Source organism: Symphodus melops (genome assembly GCF_947650265.1).
Source record: "Symphodus melops genome assembly, chromosome: 16".
Lineage (NCBI taxonomy): Eukaryota > Metazoa > Chordata > Actinopteri > Labriformes > Labridae > Symphodus > Symphodus melops.
In genome coordinates, this window is record NC_136706.1 from 4,129,129 (window position 1) to 4,150,511 (window position 21,383).

Here is a 21,383-nt window from a genome sequence, read left to right on the forward strand (position 1 = left end):
GTCACCCGTCTGTTACTGCAGGGAGCTTTGTGAGCCAGTCGATGGTGGTCGCCATGCTGTTAATGCTGTCTCAGCCTAACTTTCAGTCAACCTAATGACAGGCTAAGAGCTGGAGGTCAGCTAGGTGTTAAGCCTCCTGACAACCAGTTACACAGCGCTCACTTGTCAATCACCTCAGCTCCAAGCCTTATTGTGAATAACGCTGATCTATCATGAAAACAAAACGGATGTCTTATCGAAAATTACCCTCTGCATAGCGTGTGCCCATAGAGACAACAACATCTCTGGCTATGAGGAAAACCAGTGACAAAGAAACAAACGTAACCATCCTGAGAGATTAATATCCACAGAAGGCTTTCTGTTTCACATAGCAACATCCAACAATGTGTTAACACAAAAGGGATGCATTCAGGGCCTTAGTCACAAAAGGAATTTTCAGCTTTTGTGCAAATGACTCAAATAGAAACCCTCTTATTTGCAAAACACAAGCAGGGAGTTAAATGCACCCCTAACAAAACTCTTGTGCGTTACGCACACGTTTTTAGTTGCCCCTGCTTGCTCCTTTAAGAGAGGAAACTTTGTTTTAAATCGTGAACGTCAATTTGCATTTTTGAACTTCAGTATAAAAAAAAGAAGAAAAAAAAAGGAAAAAGTTTTCCTTTGCCTCATAGCTCATCGTTATGTGGACACGACCACTTGGTCAGCAAAAGAACACAAAACAAGGAAAACCTGCACAGAGCAGGACTAGTTATGGGTTTGCGTTTGGGCCAGAATATTATTAGCACCGAGTGATTTGTAAATTAGGTCTTGAGATGGAGCAGATAGCTTGATAGCTCAGTGTCAATTACTTTGAGTACACAAAATAGCCAATAGATGTACTGTTACAATCATCAGTTTTATTCTAAGTACTTCTAGACCTTCTAGACCCCTGTAAAGGTCAATATTTGAATCTGATTCCAGAAAGCCATGGGGCTTTTGGCAGACTCCACTGTTCAGAAAAAACAAATGATCTTTTCCACAAAGATTTTAGATAAACTATATACCATAAGTAACTACACAGCTTAGAGGCTTGAACTTTGTTGCTCTTGGTTTTATCACATTCACTTCCTTTTTAACCATAGAAATCTTCAAAGTCACACAAAGAAATCATATCACTTGTGTAAACAATTCTTGACAAACTGAAAACTGGAACGAAGTACGACGAAATGAGATCCACATGCCTGAATATAATCACTATGGTTGGGCACTCGTTAGCCAATTCTTGTATGATTATAATGCCAAATGACAGACATCATGAAATGCAACTTATTAATAGATATCAACTTTAATAAAGTTGCTTGGTACTGATTAGCCACTGTTTTTGTTTTATATACTGTATTGTTCTTAAGTGGTCACGTCTCAACTGGATCCATGAACAAAGGCGGGTCTTCATCTCCAGAACGAATCCACACATGCTTCATCTGTGGCATGAGCCTTCAGGGCATTCGACGTAGCCCCATGCATGCTGTTGCACAATTGCATTTTCTGAACAAGATTCTCAACTCAGATATTTGAGGTCATGCTTTGTTATCTCCTGTTTTGAGTGACTACAACAGGCAGGTACTTGTTAACCATTCTGTGTCCAGAATTATGTGTGTATTCTCAAAAAACTGCAAGGACGGTGTAATCAAAGTTAATTTGAACTTTAAGAGATGGCATTTGATGCTGCTGGAGTGCATGTTATTGGAGAGGAAAAATAAATGTCAGTGATTAAATGTCCTGATGCTGGATTGGAGAATGGGTTTGCAGAACGCAGTTTATGATGTAACATGTGTACCAACTTGCTTTCCAACTCGTAATATTCTGGATGGATGACAAAGTGCGGGAACTTATTGCGAGTGCAATAACAAGAACGGCGATAGTGATAAGACAGATGTGTTTTGTAAACCTGCGTTTGAATTTGTTCCACACCTGCAAATGTGCACTTATGTGTCCACAACGGGTAAACAGTCCGTGGCCTTGTAATAGAGTGACCTCATCACATGTGATTCTATGGGGAACATTGTGTTCTTCACAGTTTAAGTGCTTTTTATGTGTTCTTCATAGCAGAAACACTTTCTCTTTGGGAAGATGGAGATGTTCCACAGGTGTCTCATGTGTTTTGGAGACGAGACCCCTAGCAAACGTTGTTAGCTAAAACATATTCCCTCTCTTTTTTTGGTTCAGACAGAAGTGGTGCCTTACAAAAATCAAACTGATTTATGGTTTCCATAAAAACTCCTATCTTTGTTTGCACATATCGTTTGTTTGCACCAATCCCTGACCGCAGCCGTTCAACAATACCAGGTTCACTGGCCTGTTGAAATGGATGGCAAGCAATGAGAACAAGCTCCTCAGTCAACAGCACACATTTTCAACATCACACACACCTCTGAAAACAAAGTGTAGTCTAGTTGTTAAGCCTCAGCATTCCAATAAAGTCGCTTCTTTGAAGTGTTAGACTGAATATAAAGCAATATACTGCAAACAATGAAAAACTGGGTGTAAACAATTACCCCGAAAAGATTTTTGGAAAACAAGATATTACATATGAATACATAATAATGACTTATGATGAATAGTAAAGATAGCTAAGAGATTGTGTATTTCAACAGCATGCCTTTGCTTTGACCACGCACATTAAGGGAGAGGATTAAAAAGGATTTAGCCTAATGCACGTCCACATGTCCAAGCTTTGAGTGTGTGCGCATGAATGTATGCCTCACCCTAATATTTTGGGAAATCGGCCCAACTTTTTTTTTTTTTTGCAGTGAAAGTGAAACAGATAAATGCTTGGTAAAGGCCTTCAGTGGACAAGCAATCTTCTTCATCCACGCTGGGAGACTTTTAACTTTTAAATGTTGCAATCTCTTGTATGACTTAGCTGGCAAATAAGCTGTGTTTTTCCTTGAAAATTAAAGCTACATTATCATCAATGTGTGAATTGATTAATGGGTGATAGGGACCAAATCATTAAAGAGCAAAGACCAAACAAATTTAGAAGATTGCCTGTTTTAAAAAGCCCCATTATAAAGTCATTTTGTCAGTATCTGATTGGAACACAAGACTCTTTGATTGATCTAATTGTTGTTTGATGATATTTGATTAAGTGTTTTCATATGGAACGCTTTAGTGCTTGTTAACCTCTGACGTGATCATTTACATCAAAGAGTCTTCCCCTTTGGACTCGCACCAAATGCAATGTGTAAAAAAATAAATAAAAATCACAGAAATGAAAGCAGAGGCTGAACAAAAATGCCAAACAGATTCATTCAGTATAAAATCTGCCTTACCTTAGTGACAGCAGGATATCCAGCAGACACCTCGCCAGAGCAGTAAGGCTTCTCCTCGTGGGAAACTTCCACAGAAGAGGCCCACTGGTCGAGGAAACCATTGGGCGTGTAGAGGCCACAGTCCCTCACTCCAGTCTCCCGCTCAAAGTCTTCACACACACCATCACCGTCGTAGTAGTAACACATGCTGGGCTCCTCTGCAGGTGAAAAACCAATGAGGGAAAAATCACAGTTTATTTAAGTTTACCGTACAAATAATTCTATTAGTTAAACTGAAGATTGGGTGTCAAGAAATCCCTGACTTTATCCTCTTCTCTAAATGGGTAGGTATTTGTGAAACACTTCTTGTTTTACACTTCTCTATAGACATGTATCTGCACTTTTTAATGCTCTCAAGTTTTTGTTTTTGAAGAGGGAAGAGGACCAGATACAGAAGCGGGGAGAAGAAGATGGGGGGGGGGGGGGGATTGGCAATGAAAAAGGGGAAATAATTTTGTGAAGGTGAGAATCTACAAAGAGTTAAAAGGATGTCATCAGGAGAAAATCAACAAAGAAAGAAAAAGGAGACGGTGATAAAATGAGCGTGAGAGAGTCAAACAGAGTCACAATTGAGTAAGGGGGTAAACCAGGCAAAGTCAAGAGTAAAGAAAGATACAGCCGTAATTTTTACAGACGTCCCAACCAGAGTTAAGGTCTGGAACTGGAAGCTTATGGACTGGAGGAGAGGTGGAGCAGAGCAAGAAGGTTGCCTGGGCCTCACTGCTCTCAGCTCTCAGCTAAAGCAGTGTCAGCCGGTGGGGTTCCAGTTAGGGGGAAAGGCGGCATTCTGTGCCAAGTTGGCCGGGGCCTCCTCCTCGAAATTCCAGCCCCTCTCCAGCACGGCCAAATAACTAAAGTCAGTTCTGTGTTCTGGCAACGGCAAAACGAGGGGCTACTGAGGGGGCATACGGAATAGGCTCCCGCCACTCACTCAGCGGGAACAGAGGCAAGTAAGAAGGCGAGGAGCGAGACTGAGGCGGAGAAGAGGGAGCTCATGTAAGCTGCACATGTAATGGGGAGAGTGCGAGCTAAAAGAGAGACAAGGGTGGAAAAGGAGCGTTGGGACAGGGGTAGAATAAACAGATAGCAGGAAAAGTGGAAAAGGTGATAGAGTGCAAGACAGAAAAGAGAAACATGCAGCTTCAGAAAGAAAAAGAGCGATGACATGCACAAAGATGGATAGAGATTGAGAAAAGAAACGTCTGTAGGCAATCCAAGTTACACTGACAATTCACGAAGCTGGGACACGTCTGACCTTTCAAAAGTTTTGCTGTTGTTTTAGCAAGAATGTCAATAAAGCTCATTAAAATGTAATTGCAATTCCTCCTCATCATTTTCTTTTCCTGACACTGACTTCTATAAAAGACTTGATTCTTGGCAGATACCCGAGTACCCTATGATGCAAACAGTTTCAGTTGCAGTTTCTTAAGTGTGCACTTGAAGCTGGCTCTGAAAGCCAGGGAATCCCCACTATATAGCCCATGATGACATGCTATTTGTTTTAGGCCAACATGTTTACACCCTGGTACAGAAAAAAGTGTTTGTCTTTATACTTTTCCTTATTGCAAAAGCGGCTTGCCAGGAGGCTATGTCTTCACTCTTAGAATAAATCATGGTACTGACCATAACTGTAAGCTGACATCTGTCACTCTTTTACTGTACATGGAAATGATTTGAAAAGGATGCTACAGTGCATGGTGTTTTTAAAAAAAAGGCCATGTAGAGATATTGTTTTATTCTTCTAAATACTAGCTTGGGTTGCTACTCTATAGACGCCATGAAAGGAAACATAAATATTTGGAAAGTTATCTGAAAGATAATTTTCTCATCTCCTTGTATAACTAATCAGAAATTATAGACCTTGTTGCTGGTGGTCATATTTGCTTTTAAAGGTCACAAAGAAGCCACAATAATCATTTCAGTCTTTTTCATAACCTGTTAAAACATCTTTAACTGTTGGGGTCATTTGGGAAGAATTTGACAATATCGTAATAATTTGACTCAGTCGTGTGAACAGCCTGTTAAAGTTCATCCAGACTGAGGCACCATGGCACTGTTGTTTACTTTTTTGTCAATTCTCCATCCAGCTCTATTCCACCATCCAACACACTGACAGGCAGACACTCACACATGCCGACAGATGGACAGAAGGTCCCATCATTATAGTTTCAGATTTCTTTGCAAAACTACAACTATGTCAGACAGCGTCCCACTCACACACATAATTACACAAGCCCCTGAGTACTGCAGTTGGTGGAAAAACAGCACCGTCGATGCAGTCCAGCAATCTGACAGGGATTAAGTGGCCACTTCACAGAGGCTCAGACATGTGTGTATGCATGCATGGACTGTACATGCACAATGGCACACACACTCACAACAGGGGGGCGAAATGATCGCCAGACAGCAGGGGAAGTGAAGAGGAAACCATCCATCTCTTCATAAAAAAAAACAACAACGCAGGGGATGCCAGTCACTCAACTGTGTAAAATGACTCACTCTTTTAAAAATAATGATTTCCAGATTTTTATTTTAAACAAGAGGCTGAAGTGATTATGGTAACTAATGTGTTTTCCTCTCTCTCTCTCTCTCTCTCTCTCTCTCTCTCTCGCTCTCTCTCTGTCTCTCTCTCTCCCTCCCTCTCCTCAAGGAAGGCATTAAGCCTTTGGATAAAAGACACCCAGATGTCAAATGTGTTCATTCACAAAGTTACCACGTGCGTCTCTTCTAAAACTTTACGACTTTATTATGTTTCTATTTCAACACACAAAAAAACAATCAAACCCAAAGAGACATTGAATACATTCTGTAATGTTGTTGCTCAAATCTGAACTTATCCAATGTTAAGATATTGTAATGTAATGTTGCAATAATAATAATAATATCACTTTCAGCCAGTGAGATATTTCAAAGAGACGTTTAAAAAAGATACTAAAAAAAGCGCTAGATACAGCTCATTACGTAGTAAGGCACACTATAGTTTATCGTTCTGCTTTTTTTTCAGTTACTGTTGATTTTGCAAAATATCAGTAAACAACTTTCAATACGGTGTGTATTCCATAATCTATTCTCTCCTTTCCAGTCTGTGTCAGACATTGTATAATGACAGTGTTGTACAGTCAAGATGCCTAAAGAAAGGCTAAAGACATTTTCACTTGTGCGCTCTTAAAATTTCTAAAACATTTCAGGCAGACTGGAGACTGGATATGTTCTTGACTTGCTTGTTCACACAACACATGCTCCTCACAGAGGGAGGCTGTCCCTGTCAGTCTTTGCTTTTGTACACAAGTTTATCAGTGCAACATGTAGTTTGACATATTCACATTATCAACAAAAACAAAATCGCAAAAAAAGGACATGTTGGCAAAAAGATAAGCATGACGAAGCAGCATCATATTGTGCACAGAGCTCACACCAGATGGGTGTTTACAGTCAGGATACAAACGTCTTCGCCCCTTCCCCCATTTGCACCCAGTGAACTTTCCTGAATATTGACTGCTGCATTCTCAAATCATGTCACCCTGATTTCACATGGAGTATTTATTAAGTGGCTGGCAGGAGTGAAAAATGTGACTGTTTGCATTCACACATGCACCTCATCTCCAACATTTCAGGAAGTTCTAAGGAGTTTTGTGCATGTGCGAAAGCATCCAAGATCAACCTGTGTCAATGCAAAGAACAGACCAGAACAAGTATCACACCATAAAACTTACTTACTGTTAAAAAACAGTTCTCCTAATTAAACGATTCCAATGTGTACAAAAACAAATTAATAATAAAAAGAATATACTCAATTCTGATTGAACACAGGGTAATAAACCAGTGACTGTAAACATTCCCAGACCTTAGACATTCAGACTTACCAATACAGTTGAAGAAGGGCTCTTTCTTGCACTGACTGGAGCAGCCATCCCCATTCATAGAATTCCTATCATCACATTCCTCCCCTTTGGAACTGAAATTGCAAGATGCTTTACTTAGAAAGCATCGACACATGAAATTGCATGGCAAAAAAAACAAAAAAAAAACGACTGTTTTTTAAAAACAGTTTTAATGCAACTCTTTATGCATGCATGCAATTCATATAAATAAATATATCTTGATCATGTTATTATAGGTGACTGGTACCTCTGGATGCGTCCATCTCCGCAGTAGGGTGCACCAACTTCGTGAACCAAAGGTGGGGAAGGCTCACTCTCACTGCTGCTGGAGATGGTCTGGACCTGGTAAGTGTACACTACGCGGGGCAGCACATCCCTACACAAAGGAAAAAAAGAAAACAACATAAAATTGAGTATTTAATGGCAAGATGAAGTAAAGTCTGAAGAGGAATGACATGAAGGAAAGATACATTGATCAGCCAGGTGGCGAAGGGTCGGCAGAACTAATGCTCTGTCTGCAGGTGAGAGTGTCAGTTGCAGCAATTTTTTACAAAAATAATCACCACGAGTTAATTCAATACATTTTAACTACAAACTTCCACACATTTACCTTTCTATTCATGCTTTTGGATCCAGATTTGATCTGTTTCTTTGTCATAGTAATTCAAAAAACCATCACAGTGAATATGTACGTTAGCTCACAATGAAAAATACAATAAAACTACCAAAAAACTTCAACCAGAAGAAAACTTACTGGGGAAAAAATGCCAGAGGAAATGCTGGATATCCAGGCATCTCAATTAAAGTTATCCTGGCCTGTAGGAGGCGCCATTTCAAATTAAATTTTGGGAGAAGTGGTTATTGTGGCAAGGCTGGGAAAATGAACTTGCTACTTCCACGTTGATGTCACTGCCTGTCCTAAAAATCCACCAGTATATACCTATGGCACATTCTAATCCACGCCCCCTACAGGCCTGGAGCACGTCTGTCATGACAGCTGGTTCTGAAGTGATTTATAGGTTTGTGTGTTGTTGTCTGCGCGTCATTCAGATATCATCAGTGCGTTTGTGTTTTCCAAATCAAAATATTTGGTGGCCCAGCACACCGGCCCTTGTTGCCCACATATAAGTCATCAACGGACAGGAGAAATATATGGGGTGGGGGAGGGGGGGGGCTACTCACTTTGCTGGTGTAAGTCGCCATGATGGTTTCTTGAGTCACCATGATAAGGAAGTCTGAAATTAAAGTCTGAAAGGAAAAAAAAAACATAAATGAGAAAACCAAAACCATAAGCAAAAAAAGAAGAAAGAATCAAATCTGTCAATGAGGAACCAAAACCATAAGCAAAGCACCAAAACAAAACTCAAGGAAAGAAAACTGTAAAGTAGAAAACACTAAAGTACAAGTGAGGGTGCTATTATGAAATGAGTTGTCCTGTTTTTACCACTTTCACTTTTTATGCTTAGTCTCTGAGATCTGTTGTTTGCCTTTACATGCTGTTTGTCACTTATCAAGTGAATTACACACATCAGGGATTATCTCACTTTCATCATTTTAACTTATCAAGAAACAAAGCAAAGAATAAATGTTGGTAATAATAATATCAATAATAATAATAATAATAATAATAATAAATAATAATGAGGACATGTAAAGGCACAACAAATCTTGTGTTCAGCACTGTTAACTGGCTGTAGTGAATATAACAATAAAAACAGGATAACTGATTTCACATCAGAACTCTCATTTGTGACTGCATTGTTTACAGTTTTCTTTCCGTTTTTGCTTTTTTCCCCCCTGTTGCTTACAGTGTTGGTTTCTCATACGAGTTTTGATTTGTCGCTTATGGTCCTGGTTTCTCCTTTATGGTTTTCCTTTTTTTTTTTTTTTTTGTCTTTCAGAGTTTTTGACCCTACCAATCAATTGTTTTAGTTGGTCAGAAGATCGAGGTGCTGTTCTGATTCAGACATTGCATGCCCACTAATTGCTGTGATGGAACCCCCCCCCCCCCCGAAAATTTGTCCAATAAAAATGTGGTATCAAAAGTATGTGGTAAAAAGATGCCACTAAAATGATTTATTTATTTTATTTAACCAGGAAAAAAAAAATCATTGAGATTAAAAAACTCTTTTTCAAGAGTGTCCTGGAAAACAAAACAAAACAAAGTGAAGTGAATGAAGCTTTGTTTTTAAAAACAACTTTGTTGGCATAATACAAGTTCTCTTTGTTAATCACTCCATACATGGATCGGAAGGTAAGATTGTTGTGTATAATCATGGCTTGTATTGGTAAAGTAGATGGCAGGAATTATGTCAGTGAATAAAGCTGAATGGAATCAGTGAGTTAACCATAGATCGTTTCATGTGGACCATCAAGTACAGTATACCTCCTTTTGGAATGCCCTCTGTAACTACAGTGACATGCATGCAGCGATATTGTACTGCTCACATTAACATAAGGGCATACTTGAATTCTTATGAATCACATGTTGCTAGCATGCCAGCTTGGTTGCCAACAATGCGTGAGTGCCTGTGTGCTTGAGTGTGTGTGTTTGAATGGCTGAATGAGAGGCACATTTTACTCCATTCGGATGGAAAAGCACTGTGCATTATATATAATTGCAGCCAAATTGAGTGTTCTGAAACAGGTTTAATATTTTGTTTGTACCAATGAACACACACAAAATACATTGCAAGAGGTGCACAAGTTCATGTTTGCTCTTAAGTATGCGGGATCCTTTGCCCATCTTCTCGTGATTTATTTTGAAGACAGCCTTGTTTGTTTTCTTCACGACATGTCTGACAATGATCCATTGCTTTTGTTTTCTCCCTTCATTTTCATTTCTCAACGCCTGCCATGTTTGTTCATCACATTCCAGCAGATAAAAGTGGACCAAGTTGAAGTTAACCGTGCTTTTCTAATATAAAAGCTGATGGACCGAAAGATCAAGTAACAAAATGATCTTTTTTTTCTGCACGTTGAAAACTATGCCTCGGATGAGATATTTATATTGGCTTCATTATTATCAACAGTGAATGTTTGACCTGACAGAGTCTCTTTTATACCTCAGTGTGTCCTGTTCTGCGATGTTGGCTCATGCTGGTGGAACTCCAGTATACACTCAAACATGCCCCCAGTAATTGAATTAGCTTAGCCCCTGGAAAAGTCAAGCTGTGGGAGACTTTATCTTTGAGCAGAGCAAACACAGAATAGACAAGAAAAAAAAGTCGGAAGATGTAGCTTTTCAGCAGGAAAGCACATGAATTTCATTGGTAAAACTGCAGGTAAAAGGGTTTTCTGTATAAGAGATATCTCAACATAGATTCAGTTGTAATATCGTCCCGTTTACTGTGGTGGCTTTTAGAAAAATTTAGTCTGAATGCACAGTTTGTAATATTAAGCCAAATCCTGAATATTTTTTAATGCAAACGTTTTTTTTTTAAAGCGCTGACCAAAGGCTTAGCTTAAATGATGATAGGCATCAGATGTTTTCTGTCTCTGAGCTCTTAGTGACCCAAGGTGAATATAGTTCACATTTTGGAATAAAAGTGTGATCATCTATGTCACTTCTCAAATTAACCCAAAAATAACTCAAAACCAAAAATAAGCATTTGTTCAATCAGCTTTGTAAACATTAACCATTAACCTATAAAGCAATATATTTTTTATGATGTGTCAATTATGCTGCAAAGTCACAGACAAGGTTTCACACGCTAAGATTTCCTAGTCGGTGCTTCTTGGTGCATCTCGACATTTATTTCATGAAGCCCTGCAGGAACAGAGGTTTTATCTTGGCTCATGCTCAAAGTCAGGCGCGGTAATATGCCTTTCAAAGATGTTTTGATAGCACCAGGTGATTTTACATGCAAGCATGTGCTAATGGATGTGACTGCTACTGAGAGCAAGAACAGTTTCAATGGGTGTCTGCCATCATCTGTGTGTGTTCCTACCTTCACTTATTTGCGCACTAGGCTCATGTGTGAGCATGCATATGGATGTGTTTCCGTTCTGTAGCTGTTTGTTGCTCTTGGCTGAGAGATCCCAGATGAGAAAAGCAGATAAATTTAAGGAAGTTGAGAAAATATCATAATTGAGCCTGCAAGGACAACAAACAGGGCAATTCTCCCTTTTTAAGCATGGCAGCTGACATGCATTTCAGGTTTCACTGCCATTTTACACCAACAAATAAACACAACAAATGTTTATTGCTAAAAGAGGTACACACATCGATCTTTTTAGGAGGGGGTCTGAGTTTGGGTCAGTTACATTTTTGCACAGCCAACTCTTTGTGACATTGGCAGGTCATAAATTGAACTAAAGACAGAGCGTGATACAGCAGTTCCCTCTTTACCACTTACCTGAATTACAGCTTGCATCCAGCTCACGGCCAACGCCTTACTTTGTCATCGTGCATTTATTGTGTGTGCCCCAAAATTTGCAAACACATAAAACAAAAAAAGGTGTTTTTAATAATGAAATAGATTGCTGATAAGTCTCTTTTGTGACTAAAATGCAGCTTCTCTGGTCTAAAATGTATCACTTGCAGCCTCTGCCAAAGAAAGTAAATATTCCATCTTCACATCCACACCAACAAAGCTGCAAGTACACTTTAATAACCAGTTTTTGTTATCCCTTTTGATTCTGAGATAATTTATCTGTGTTATATCCTGGAACACGGAGGGCTGGAGAAATTCTGGTGAGTGCCCCAGACATCCCAAGACTCCCCACGAGCACTACACTATTCACTCTGTCTGCAACCCAAGAGTATGGTTCATATTAGGAGGATTACGCAAGGCTCATCTCTAAATGTCCAACTTCCTATAAGGGCGGGGGACTGCAGGAAGTTAAGAAGTAAAATCAATGAGTGGTGAGAGGGAATTTAAATTTATGAGGAAACTGGAAGTGTTGCCAAAAATCTTGTCGTTTATTTGAAATATAGTTCGAGACTCAGGATGATAGCAGTTTAAATGTTGATATATTACTATATCGTTTTTGACAATACCAGTTAAACAAAACTTCTCTCATGCAAGTGTGACTCCCAAACCAACAGTATCATTTGGCAAATGTTGCATCTCTTTGACGTGTCAATGGATTTGTCGTTTTCAGAAAGGAAGTTGTCTTGCTCACACTTTTCGCAATTGCTTAGAAAAAATACAAACGATCTTGAACCATTCTTTTAAAAGTAGACAAAATGTAAACCAATTTATCAAGCTGCAGCCGACTTTATCTGTTGAGCTACAATGGGTAAGAGTTGAATAGGGCCACGTAGGACTCTGATTACAGCAGGGGTATGGGGCAGTGGTGATAGTGGTGGGAACTGCCCTCTCTCTCTTTTGGCTGGGAGGTCTCGTCACATCAGCTCTGAGATAGGCTTTGACTGAATGACAGCTCTGAATCCCACATCAGGAAGAGGATTAGCCCATTGGCCAGGGTGCCTCAGAGGAATGGGGTCAAACCAACCCCATCCTTCTACCCTCTCTCTTCATACTTTCTCGACCCCCTAATGTTCTCCTCCATCACCTATTGGCCCCCTTGAGCCTCTCAATGATTTACCCCCAACTAGTCCAACCTTCCACCCCTGCGTCTCCTCTTCAGTTCACTCTTCTCACTCCCCACAATAATTTACTCTGTCACACTGACCTCCCAGCCCTTAGCCATTCTAAATGAACCGCCACCCATGGATGGAGCCAAAGAAGCCAAGATGTCAGTTGTCCTCTTGCTCAGTTTGCCCCAGCTCAGGTGAAGGCCAGTGGCCCGACAGCGGGAGGTCAATCACCACCCACATGTAGACCCCCATCACTCTACCCAACCCCATAAGAAACATGTTGCAAGAAGAAGCAGCTTACTGTGTGGTCAACAAAGCATTTCAGCAGCTTTGTGGGGTGATCAAACAGAGCATTTATGGTCAGATTTTTGTCGTGTGAAAAACATCTGTGTGAACTTTGCTCTGTTCTTCCTCTGCCATGTCAAAGGCTATGTTTGTTGTGACACACTGAGTGTGATGGGGCTTCATGTTAGCCATTAAAACAATGTGTCAGACAACTTGACTTTTGGTTCTCCTTTTGGACGTGTCTATTTTTTCTCCGGAAAATGTGTTTGAGAAGCCCACAGTAGTTGTACCTTCCTGGATCTGCTTGCATTCATTTCTTTTTTGGTTTGAGGAACAATACTGATAAATCTCAAAGCACAATATAAATGAATGTTTTGGTTTCCCCTGCATTGATCTCAAAAGATAGGAAGACACTAAATTAATGCATTTTATTGATTTACAAATGCTCTCTCATGTTGGCTGCATTATATGTAATAAAAGTTTGTTTTATTCTATCTCTTAACTTTTTGAGGTGAATGCTTACTTAAACAGAGAAATATATATCTTACGTTGTATATTTTATGTTGTTGCACTTATGTTTAATTGTAACATGTTAAAGAAATTGATGGCTGGATTTTTTTACAGAGACAAGATCCCATATGCTCACAGTACAGAAAAAGTCAGCCAGTGCCACTGACCACCACCACTGGAATGCAACCACAGCTAGTATAATATACCACAGCAACGAAACTACCTAGAGTACATCAATAATCACTGAACTGTGCCAAACCCCAAATAAATACGTCTTTACTGCAGACAGCCTTCTACAGACACTTCCATACAATCAGGAAATTGTGTAAGTTCACTTAATGTAACTTGGGTATCATCAGTTAATCTTGAGTAACATGCATACTCACCCTTTCGCCCATTATCAAGCACTTTTCTTCTCATGTGAACCGCGCTGACAACACGATAGTGAGATGGCATAACACGCAGCGGTGCCATGTATAGCACAATCTTTATCGAGTCAGCAAATTCCATGAAAGCAAAGCACTAAACTCTCACCACAGTGTGCAGATAATACCTTTAACAAGCCATCTGTTTGCCTTTGCTTCATGGAACATGGAAAAAACAAATGTGGGCAGGCATTGACCTGTGACTTAGGAAACAAATGTTGGACTGGAGATTTGAAACTGCAGAAGCAGCGGTGGCTAGCTAGCGCTCCTTGGGGTATTGGAAAGGATATCTGGTATTACACCAATATTTTTTGTGGAAACATTCCACAGACAGACAAACAGCTTCTTACTAGGGCATCCAAAATACCCTAATAACATCACTTAAGCAGGAAGCTCAGTGGCAGTCACTCAGCATTTCTAAACTTATAAAAAAGAAATGCTTTGCTGGGTTTTTCAAACTAAAGCATGTACACCTTCCTCTGTTTAAATGCTTGGCTTTCAAACCTTACAAAGACAAGCATATGGAGTCTTATGCATCTTGCCGATACATTCAGATGTATATCTTAGTGCATTAATATTCATCCTTTAGTTTACTCACCTGTCTGTGTATCTTCGGGTAGGCTCATTCAACAAAAGACCGTGTGGAGCATGGGTAAAGGGTGGTTGGCGCAATAGGTGGTAGCGAAGCGGTTGGCAATGCCGACAGTATGCACAGTCTGGCTTGGATGCCATAAGGGTGGCATCAATCTCAAGGTGTTGTTCCATAGTGAAAAACTGGACCCCGTAGACCTCTTCTTCTATGTCTAGCTTCAGAGTCAGTGGGGTGTCACAGAAGACATTACTGGGGCCCAAAGAAATGTTGTTCCCCCTGACAGTCAGCAGTAAGATGTTGTGGATTGCTGGTAGCGCCGTTTCCTCAGGACTGAAGAAAGTGACCCACACAGTCAGGGAGTCTGGGACCAGCGGGTAGAGGAACTCCAGCTGAAGCATGCAACCCTGGAGTGGGCATTCCGACAGGCCAACAACACCTTGCTCGATCCCTGCATTGGGACTCCAGGTGCGCACACTTGGCTCACAAGCTTGCTCCACATCTGGAGGGCCTATGGGATAGAGTTACAAAAAGACACAGATGGTTACACACTCTACATATAAACCACACAAACTACAACCTCAAATCATTTGCAGATAACAATGTTAGATGTAAATCAGACCCAATAAGCAATACCTACCTGGCCAATCCCTAAAATAACAGTAAATTACTGTTATTGGCACTCAGCCTCACAATTGTATTTGGTAAAGGGAATATTCCTCTCAGGGCCAAATCACTCCAACAATTGTCAATATTTATAAAGGTAAGTAGCCCTGTTTGCTGGCTAGGAATGGTATGTAATGTGAGCCACCTTGTGGATCACTTTTGGCAGAACTTACACTATGGGATGAATCGTTAAAAGATTGAAGCACATTTTTGTACTACAGGTCTTCATATTTAGGATCCAGAGAAGTGAGACAGCTGTTTTACACTGAACTATAAAGCGATCAGTGTTCTCGAAGTGCTGACAGATCAAGGTTTTGCATCAGTGATCTTGTTAGTGTACCAACACTTCTTGCAACATCAAGGTAGAGGTGAAACTGAGAGTTCATTGTGAGTCCATCTGCAGAGGAAAGGCAGAGCTGAGGTGTGTAGCTTTTAAAAGGGGCCTGGTGCAGGGTTCTCACTTCAGCACAGTCATTACAACGTCTAACAGTCACACTCCAGCCATATTTGGAGTCCACACAGCTAACTCGCATTATCCCAAGTGACGTACACTAACATTCATCAAGCACTTTTAGAAGCCAGCAAGCAGCAGACACTATGTTCTCCCTCGATTTCCTTTTGTGCATTTCCAAGCTGGCAACCAACGAAGCCATTTGCTAACCTCATTTCTGGGCACCGTGCAAAATTCCAGTGTTTAATCAAGTGAAGACTGAATACGGTTTCCAAGCCACATTATCTCAACACATTTATTATTGTACTGTAAGTGCGTGTGTGGCCAGAGTGGAGGTAAATTAAAGAAAACGAGGGACAGAGAGGAAGAGAAAGAAGAGAGGGAGGGAGAGAGAAAGAGTGGGGAGGATGGGAGAAAATGAACTGAGATACTCTAAGAGCTTGGCTTTGCTCAGCTCATGTAGTCCCGGTTTACTGGGTAGATTTTCATTGAGTTTGCAAGGAAGGGAGCTGAAGCCACTGAAAATATTTTGTAATGTCAGCTGTTATGATGGGCCGGGGCCCTACTCCTGCTTTGGCGCTGTTGCTAATGTGGTTGGAGATTTAAGAGGAGACAGAACAGCGGTGTCATCCACTGTGTAACCTTAGGCACTGCAAACTGTATTTCTAATATGTAGCTATCTGTGATTGGCAGCACATTATGTGTAAGCAAAGGGTTTGTAACCACCTTTCAATCCATAAAGATTCATATGTAATCACCTGTTTTACAGACAGAGCAGATACCTGTAACAGGCCATCAAAAGTCCCATTGAAACTTTTGTATGAATATCTCACTAATACTTTGCAGCAGAATGATGGCCGACTGAAAATGATACGAGCTGCTTACTTATACAAACAGTTCCCTTATCGTGGAGAAGGGGCCACAAGGTATGTGGACCATCAAACCCTAGTTTTCAATAACTCATTCCCTGCAGACAAATCTTCTGCATCCATCCATGATATATCTTGAACATAATGGAGCTGTAGGCTAATTGGTGCAACATAAGCCAATGTTTTTGTTGATTTGGTAATATTACAAATGTGCAATATTTTCTTTCCGGGAAAGAATCTAATAGCTAGTTTCACAATAATAATAATAATTTCAGTTTAACTCCTGGATATAGTCTTAGTAAAATCACATGGTTGACTTTTGCATTTGGACAAGCTGACTTGCATTTGGACTTTTAGTACAAATGCAAAGAGCTGGAACTAAGGCAGGCCTGAAGCCTACAGCTACAATGGTAGGCACATCAGTCAAACGAATGATATATAAACATATAAACCTTCATAAATACATCTTACACATTAACACACATATTTGTTTCTGTTGATAAAATTGGCATTTTAGAATGGGTGTGTACAGGACTTACAGGGTTTAGGTGGCCGGCCTTCCACTTTCGCATTTGCGAAAAAGTGGCCAAAGAATTATTAATGCAGCTTTATGTCAACTTATCCCAACTTATGAACTATAGATCTGGTAGTGATTTTGTGACTTTGTCTTTTTGACAATTAGACAGTGTTGCAACCAAAAAATGCTGTATTGTTTGGTGTCAGAACTACAGTGAGGTTATGTCAGATATCTTTGGAATACTTTATGGTATTGCAGTCAATTACTGAGTTCATGCTAATATAAAGGCTTGGGTTAGTCCTATTAGCCCCTATTATTCATTTATAAGGTTTAATGATTGGATCAAACAACAGATCATTCCATCGGTTATCAGTTATTGAGTCCTCCAATTAAAAAGATGTTTTCATGCACAGGTAAATTCCTGAGAAGCATGGTCAGTGTTTATATGCAACTTACTGAAATCTGCTAAAAAAAGACTAGCTGCTTTATAAATACGATGTTCAAGATAGACGCTGGCGACGGCCCAATTTCCCACCATAAGCTGACAGCTCTGGAGAATCATAGTGATCTTCAAAAAAGCCAGAGAGCCGGATGAATAAACAGACAGGGATATGTCCGGGCATGCACACTTTATGCTTTCGAAGAAGTGTCTGGCTCTGGCTCTCACTATCAATGACTCACTGTCACACACTGTTACACACTTCCTCAGTCAGAACGCAGACGTCAACCCCTTCTAACCCTTCGCCCTGACGCATATACAAACAGAGACACTACACAGACACGCTTTATTAAGGCAATAGACACTATGGCTTGGGATCCAATGTCACATCATATTACAAGCAGGGTATTTCAAGGGGTTAATCTGTCACAGCTGTTGGCAGCCGTTTTTTCATCATATGGAACAGTTACTACTTCTGAGTGCACATTGCAACAGATTTGGTTGAGAGATATTTCAAGGTGAAAATATCTAGAGTAGCTAAACACACGGAGGTGACAAACTGATAAGGGGAAACAAAGGTAATTCAGAGTGAGGGGGATGAACAGCATTGGCTGGAACCAGACCAAATGAAACCAAATAAAATATTTAGTTTTGCATTCACTGATAGAAACGAACACCTTAAAATGTTAAACTGAACAGACTTTGAAGGGAGACAATCAAAGTCAAGCAGGAGTGTATATGTTTTTAAACATATTACAACAGTTAGCTCTGAAAAGTAACTTAATTGGACTATCGTTCCATCAGCGGGGATATAGGACCACAGCACTAGGACATTTTCCTCTGCCTCAGGTGGTCTGAAAACAGTTAAAGTGACAGCAAACAGTCTGTCTATGTCCATTGCTTGTGCTGACACCTCAGAATCAAATATACCACCAAAGAAATGTATATCACTGCTTCATGATGTATGGAAACATTCAGTTGGATATACATGTGACTAAATAGCCAGTCAGTATGTTGTGGCACACAAAATAAGTGTACAGGAAAATGTTTGTGTTGCTTGTCAAGGGCCCAGTTCGAGTTTAGTTGCACTTCAAGTTGCATTGGCAAAACAAAACAAAAAAATCTGGATTGGCTTGTACAACTATTGTAAAGAAAGAACACAGCACGCTGTGCTGTGATATCAAATAACTGCTGCTACGAACAAATGCACTTTAACTGCTTTTTGTCCATGATAAGGGCCAAGAGTGAAATGTAGCTAGCGTGCTAATTCCAGCATATTTACAGTACATAGGCTTATATTGCTATTATGTTGATACATGTGCACTATCCTAAATTCTTAGATGAAGGGATCACAGCTACATCTGACCATTTTCTTGTCCATTAAAAAAGAGAGACTGGATAGGGTCTAATACTGTAATGTATGTTAATGTGTAACTTTTGAGCACTTTCTATTATGGAAAATTAAGGACAGGGTTTTTTTTTTTGGAACATCTCAAACTCGAGTCATGTCTTTTTCTTTATAATGTCTGACAAACCCTGTGTCTTTTTCTTTATAATGTCTCACAAACCCTGTGTGACCTTGCATAAACCTGCTAGTCATGACTCGACACTTCTGCAATTCTAATCATGTCTATGACATCTATAGCACCAAACTCATGCTGTTCAAATTCTTGTGGGGGAAAAAGACTCATTCACACGTAAGCAAACATTTTGGATGGTCCATATATTACAAAAGCATATGATCATCGTGCTGTAAGTGAACTTCCATCTGCAAAATAACATGCACACATTTTTACATTTGACGGCACATATTCACATCCTGGACCTTTCACTTCCATTCATGCGCACTGCTGTTTTCAATCAAGCTAGAAACCTCCCTTGTGAATGTCACTAACCACATGCAATTCTCCTAACTATCTTGGGTGGTTTCCATCCCGCACCCAACTTCTCTTACCCCTCCCTGAATCCGTATCCATGTGTGTTTTCTCCCTTTTTTTCATTCTGGCTTTTTTTTTTTTTAATGCAGCCACTTCTCCCTGTGGCATAGAGTAGTCAAGATTTATGAGAGGTAATCCAGCGCTCTGACCACGCCAGTGTTACTAAGTCGAGTTGTGTGAGGACACAGCCCACATATCCTTAGATAACAGGTGCCATGTGAACAGTATGCATGAATGCTGATGAATGCAAGGAGACCCACCTGCACAGTCAGTCACACAAGCAAAAACACTAATGTGCTTACCTTAAAAAAACATGACCGTATGCAATAAACTTGTACAACTCTTTAACAAACCGTAGTAAGGGTCTGTATTTCACCAGAATGTCTTTTGGAAGTTGGACACATACAGTATGCTCCATCACAGCAGAAAAAAAAAAACAGCAGCTGCAGTATGCAGTGAGTAGCTGGCCCGGACAGAGCTAGCAGGGAATGGGGATCTGCCACAAACAAGGACCCCTTCCAAGAGGGAAAATAGAGTACAGTTTACACACACAGCATGTTAGACAAGCCCAGACTTGCCCCTGGTACACACTATAGCCTGTGTGAAGACCGGGCTCAGGGAAGTGGGAGTCTATGAGCGTCCACACAGAGAGACACCAGCAGGAAGACAAAGTGTCACACTAAAAGAAAAGTGACTTAGATAATGCATTGATAGTGTGTTTTTATGCATGATAGAAATGTTTATAATTTGGTCTATGTAGATGTTTATGTTGATCAACTACTTTGTGGCTTTCACTGTATATTAGGCGTGTCATGGGTCATAGTATAAGTTCAGATCTTCAGACGTACAAGTTAGGTTCGTCATGATTCAAAGACGCGTGTGGCTCTTAAAGCTCCGCTGTGTCTTCTTCTTCATCACGTATCTTCCTTATATGGCGCTCTCTTAGCTCATCGAAAATTTAAGACGCACAACTCTAAGTTTGTCCGGGGGCATTTCTTTGTTGGGTTTTTAAGAGTCCATTTTTCAAACATGCCGTTTTCTCAAACTTCTAACATTGGTATTTTCAACACTGCACTACTTGATGTCACGGCAGCAGCTGCACGGCATGTCGCGTGTATGCCACTGACCTTTTTAAGGAGATTTTGTGTGTGTGTGTTAGTGGTTACATCCCAAGGGACTCATAACATTCACCTGTGCTGCTTGCCGGAGAAGCCTGATTGGTGCACAGCTGCAGTTAAACAATAAACCAATCGGAGGAGAGCACCCCGGCCGACATACTCCTGAAGAGTTTGACCAGCCTTTACTCAGGGTGCAGCTTCAGTTGATTTCAGCTTGCCACTGTTCCTTTCATCAGTATTTCAGTATTTGTGCAATGTTCTAAAAGGTTCTGTATGTCTTCTGTGTTACGAGGCTTTGTTTTTGTGTGGACTGGGCCAGTTCAGAAACACACACCACACACTCTCATGTTTCGATTCGACATTAGTCTTTGGAAACACAAAAGAGTGCTGTTCATGTGTTGTTTGATTTGGTTAGTAGCTAAGTGTAGTTATTAGTTAGGTTTGTTTTCATTGTGTTCATCTACGAGAAAGTTTGTTTTTAAATCACCAGCTAAGAGTCCTTCTGTTTTACTTTGTTAATGATTCGAGCAGCACTTGTTAACCCTTTTAGTAACATGATGCCTCACTTTGTTTTTGAACCAGAATTTGACTTCTTCTGTAATAAATGACTTTAATCTACAATTTAATTCTACCATTCATCATTCCATAAAGCGATGAACTTCGAAGAGTACAACATAGGCAAAAAACTAGAGGAGAGGAAACAACGTCAGTATGGCCAATGCGCAGCTTCGAGTCTGTCTGTCTGTCTATATATCCGCTATATATATATATATATATATATGGCAATCAACAACTACAAGA

General features: G+C 40.2%; 1 protein-coding gene across 2 annotated transcripts in view; it reads right to left on the minus strand.

Moving 5' to 3' along the window:
- The window catches only part of pappaa (pregnancy-associated plasma protein A, pappalysin 1a), a 97,763-nt gene that overhangs the window by 55,620 nt on the left and 20,760 nt on the right, over window positions 1–21,383 (minus strand). For both annotated transcript variants that reach the window (XM_079363576.1, XM_079363575.1), the window contains exons 7-10: window positions 14,595–15,096; window positions 7,479–7,607; window positions 7,214–7,305; window positions 3,312–3,508 (exon numbers count right to left, since the gene is read on the minus strand). In XM_079363576.1, coding sequence (XP_079219702.1) covers window positions 3,312–3,508; window positions 7,214–7,305; window positions 7,479–7,607; window positions 14,595–15,096 — 920 coding nt within the window. The remainder of the gene's footprint in view (window positions 1–3,311; window positions 3,509–7,213; window positions 7,306–7,478; window positions 7,608–14,594; window positions 15,097–21,383) is intronic.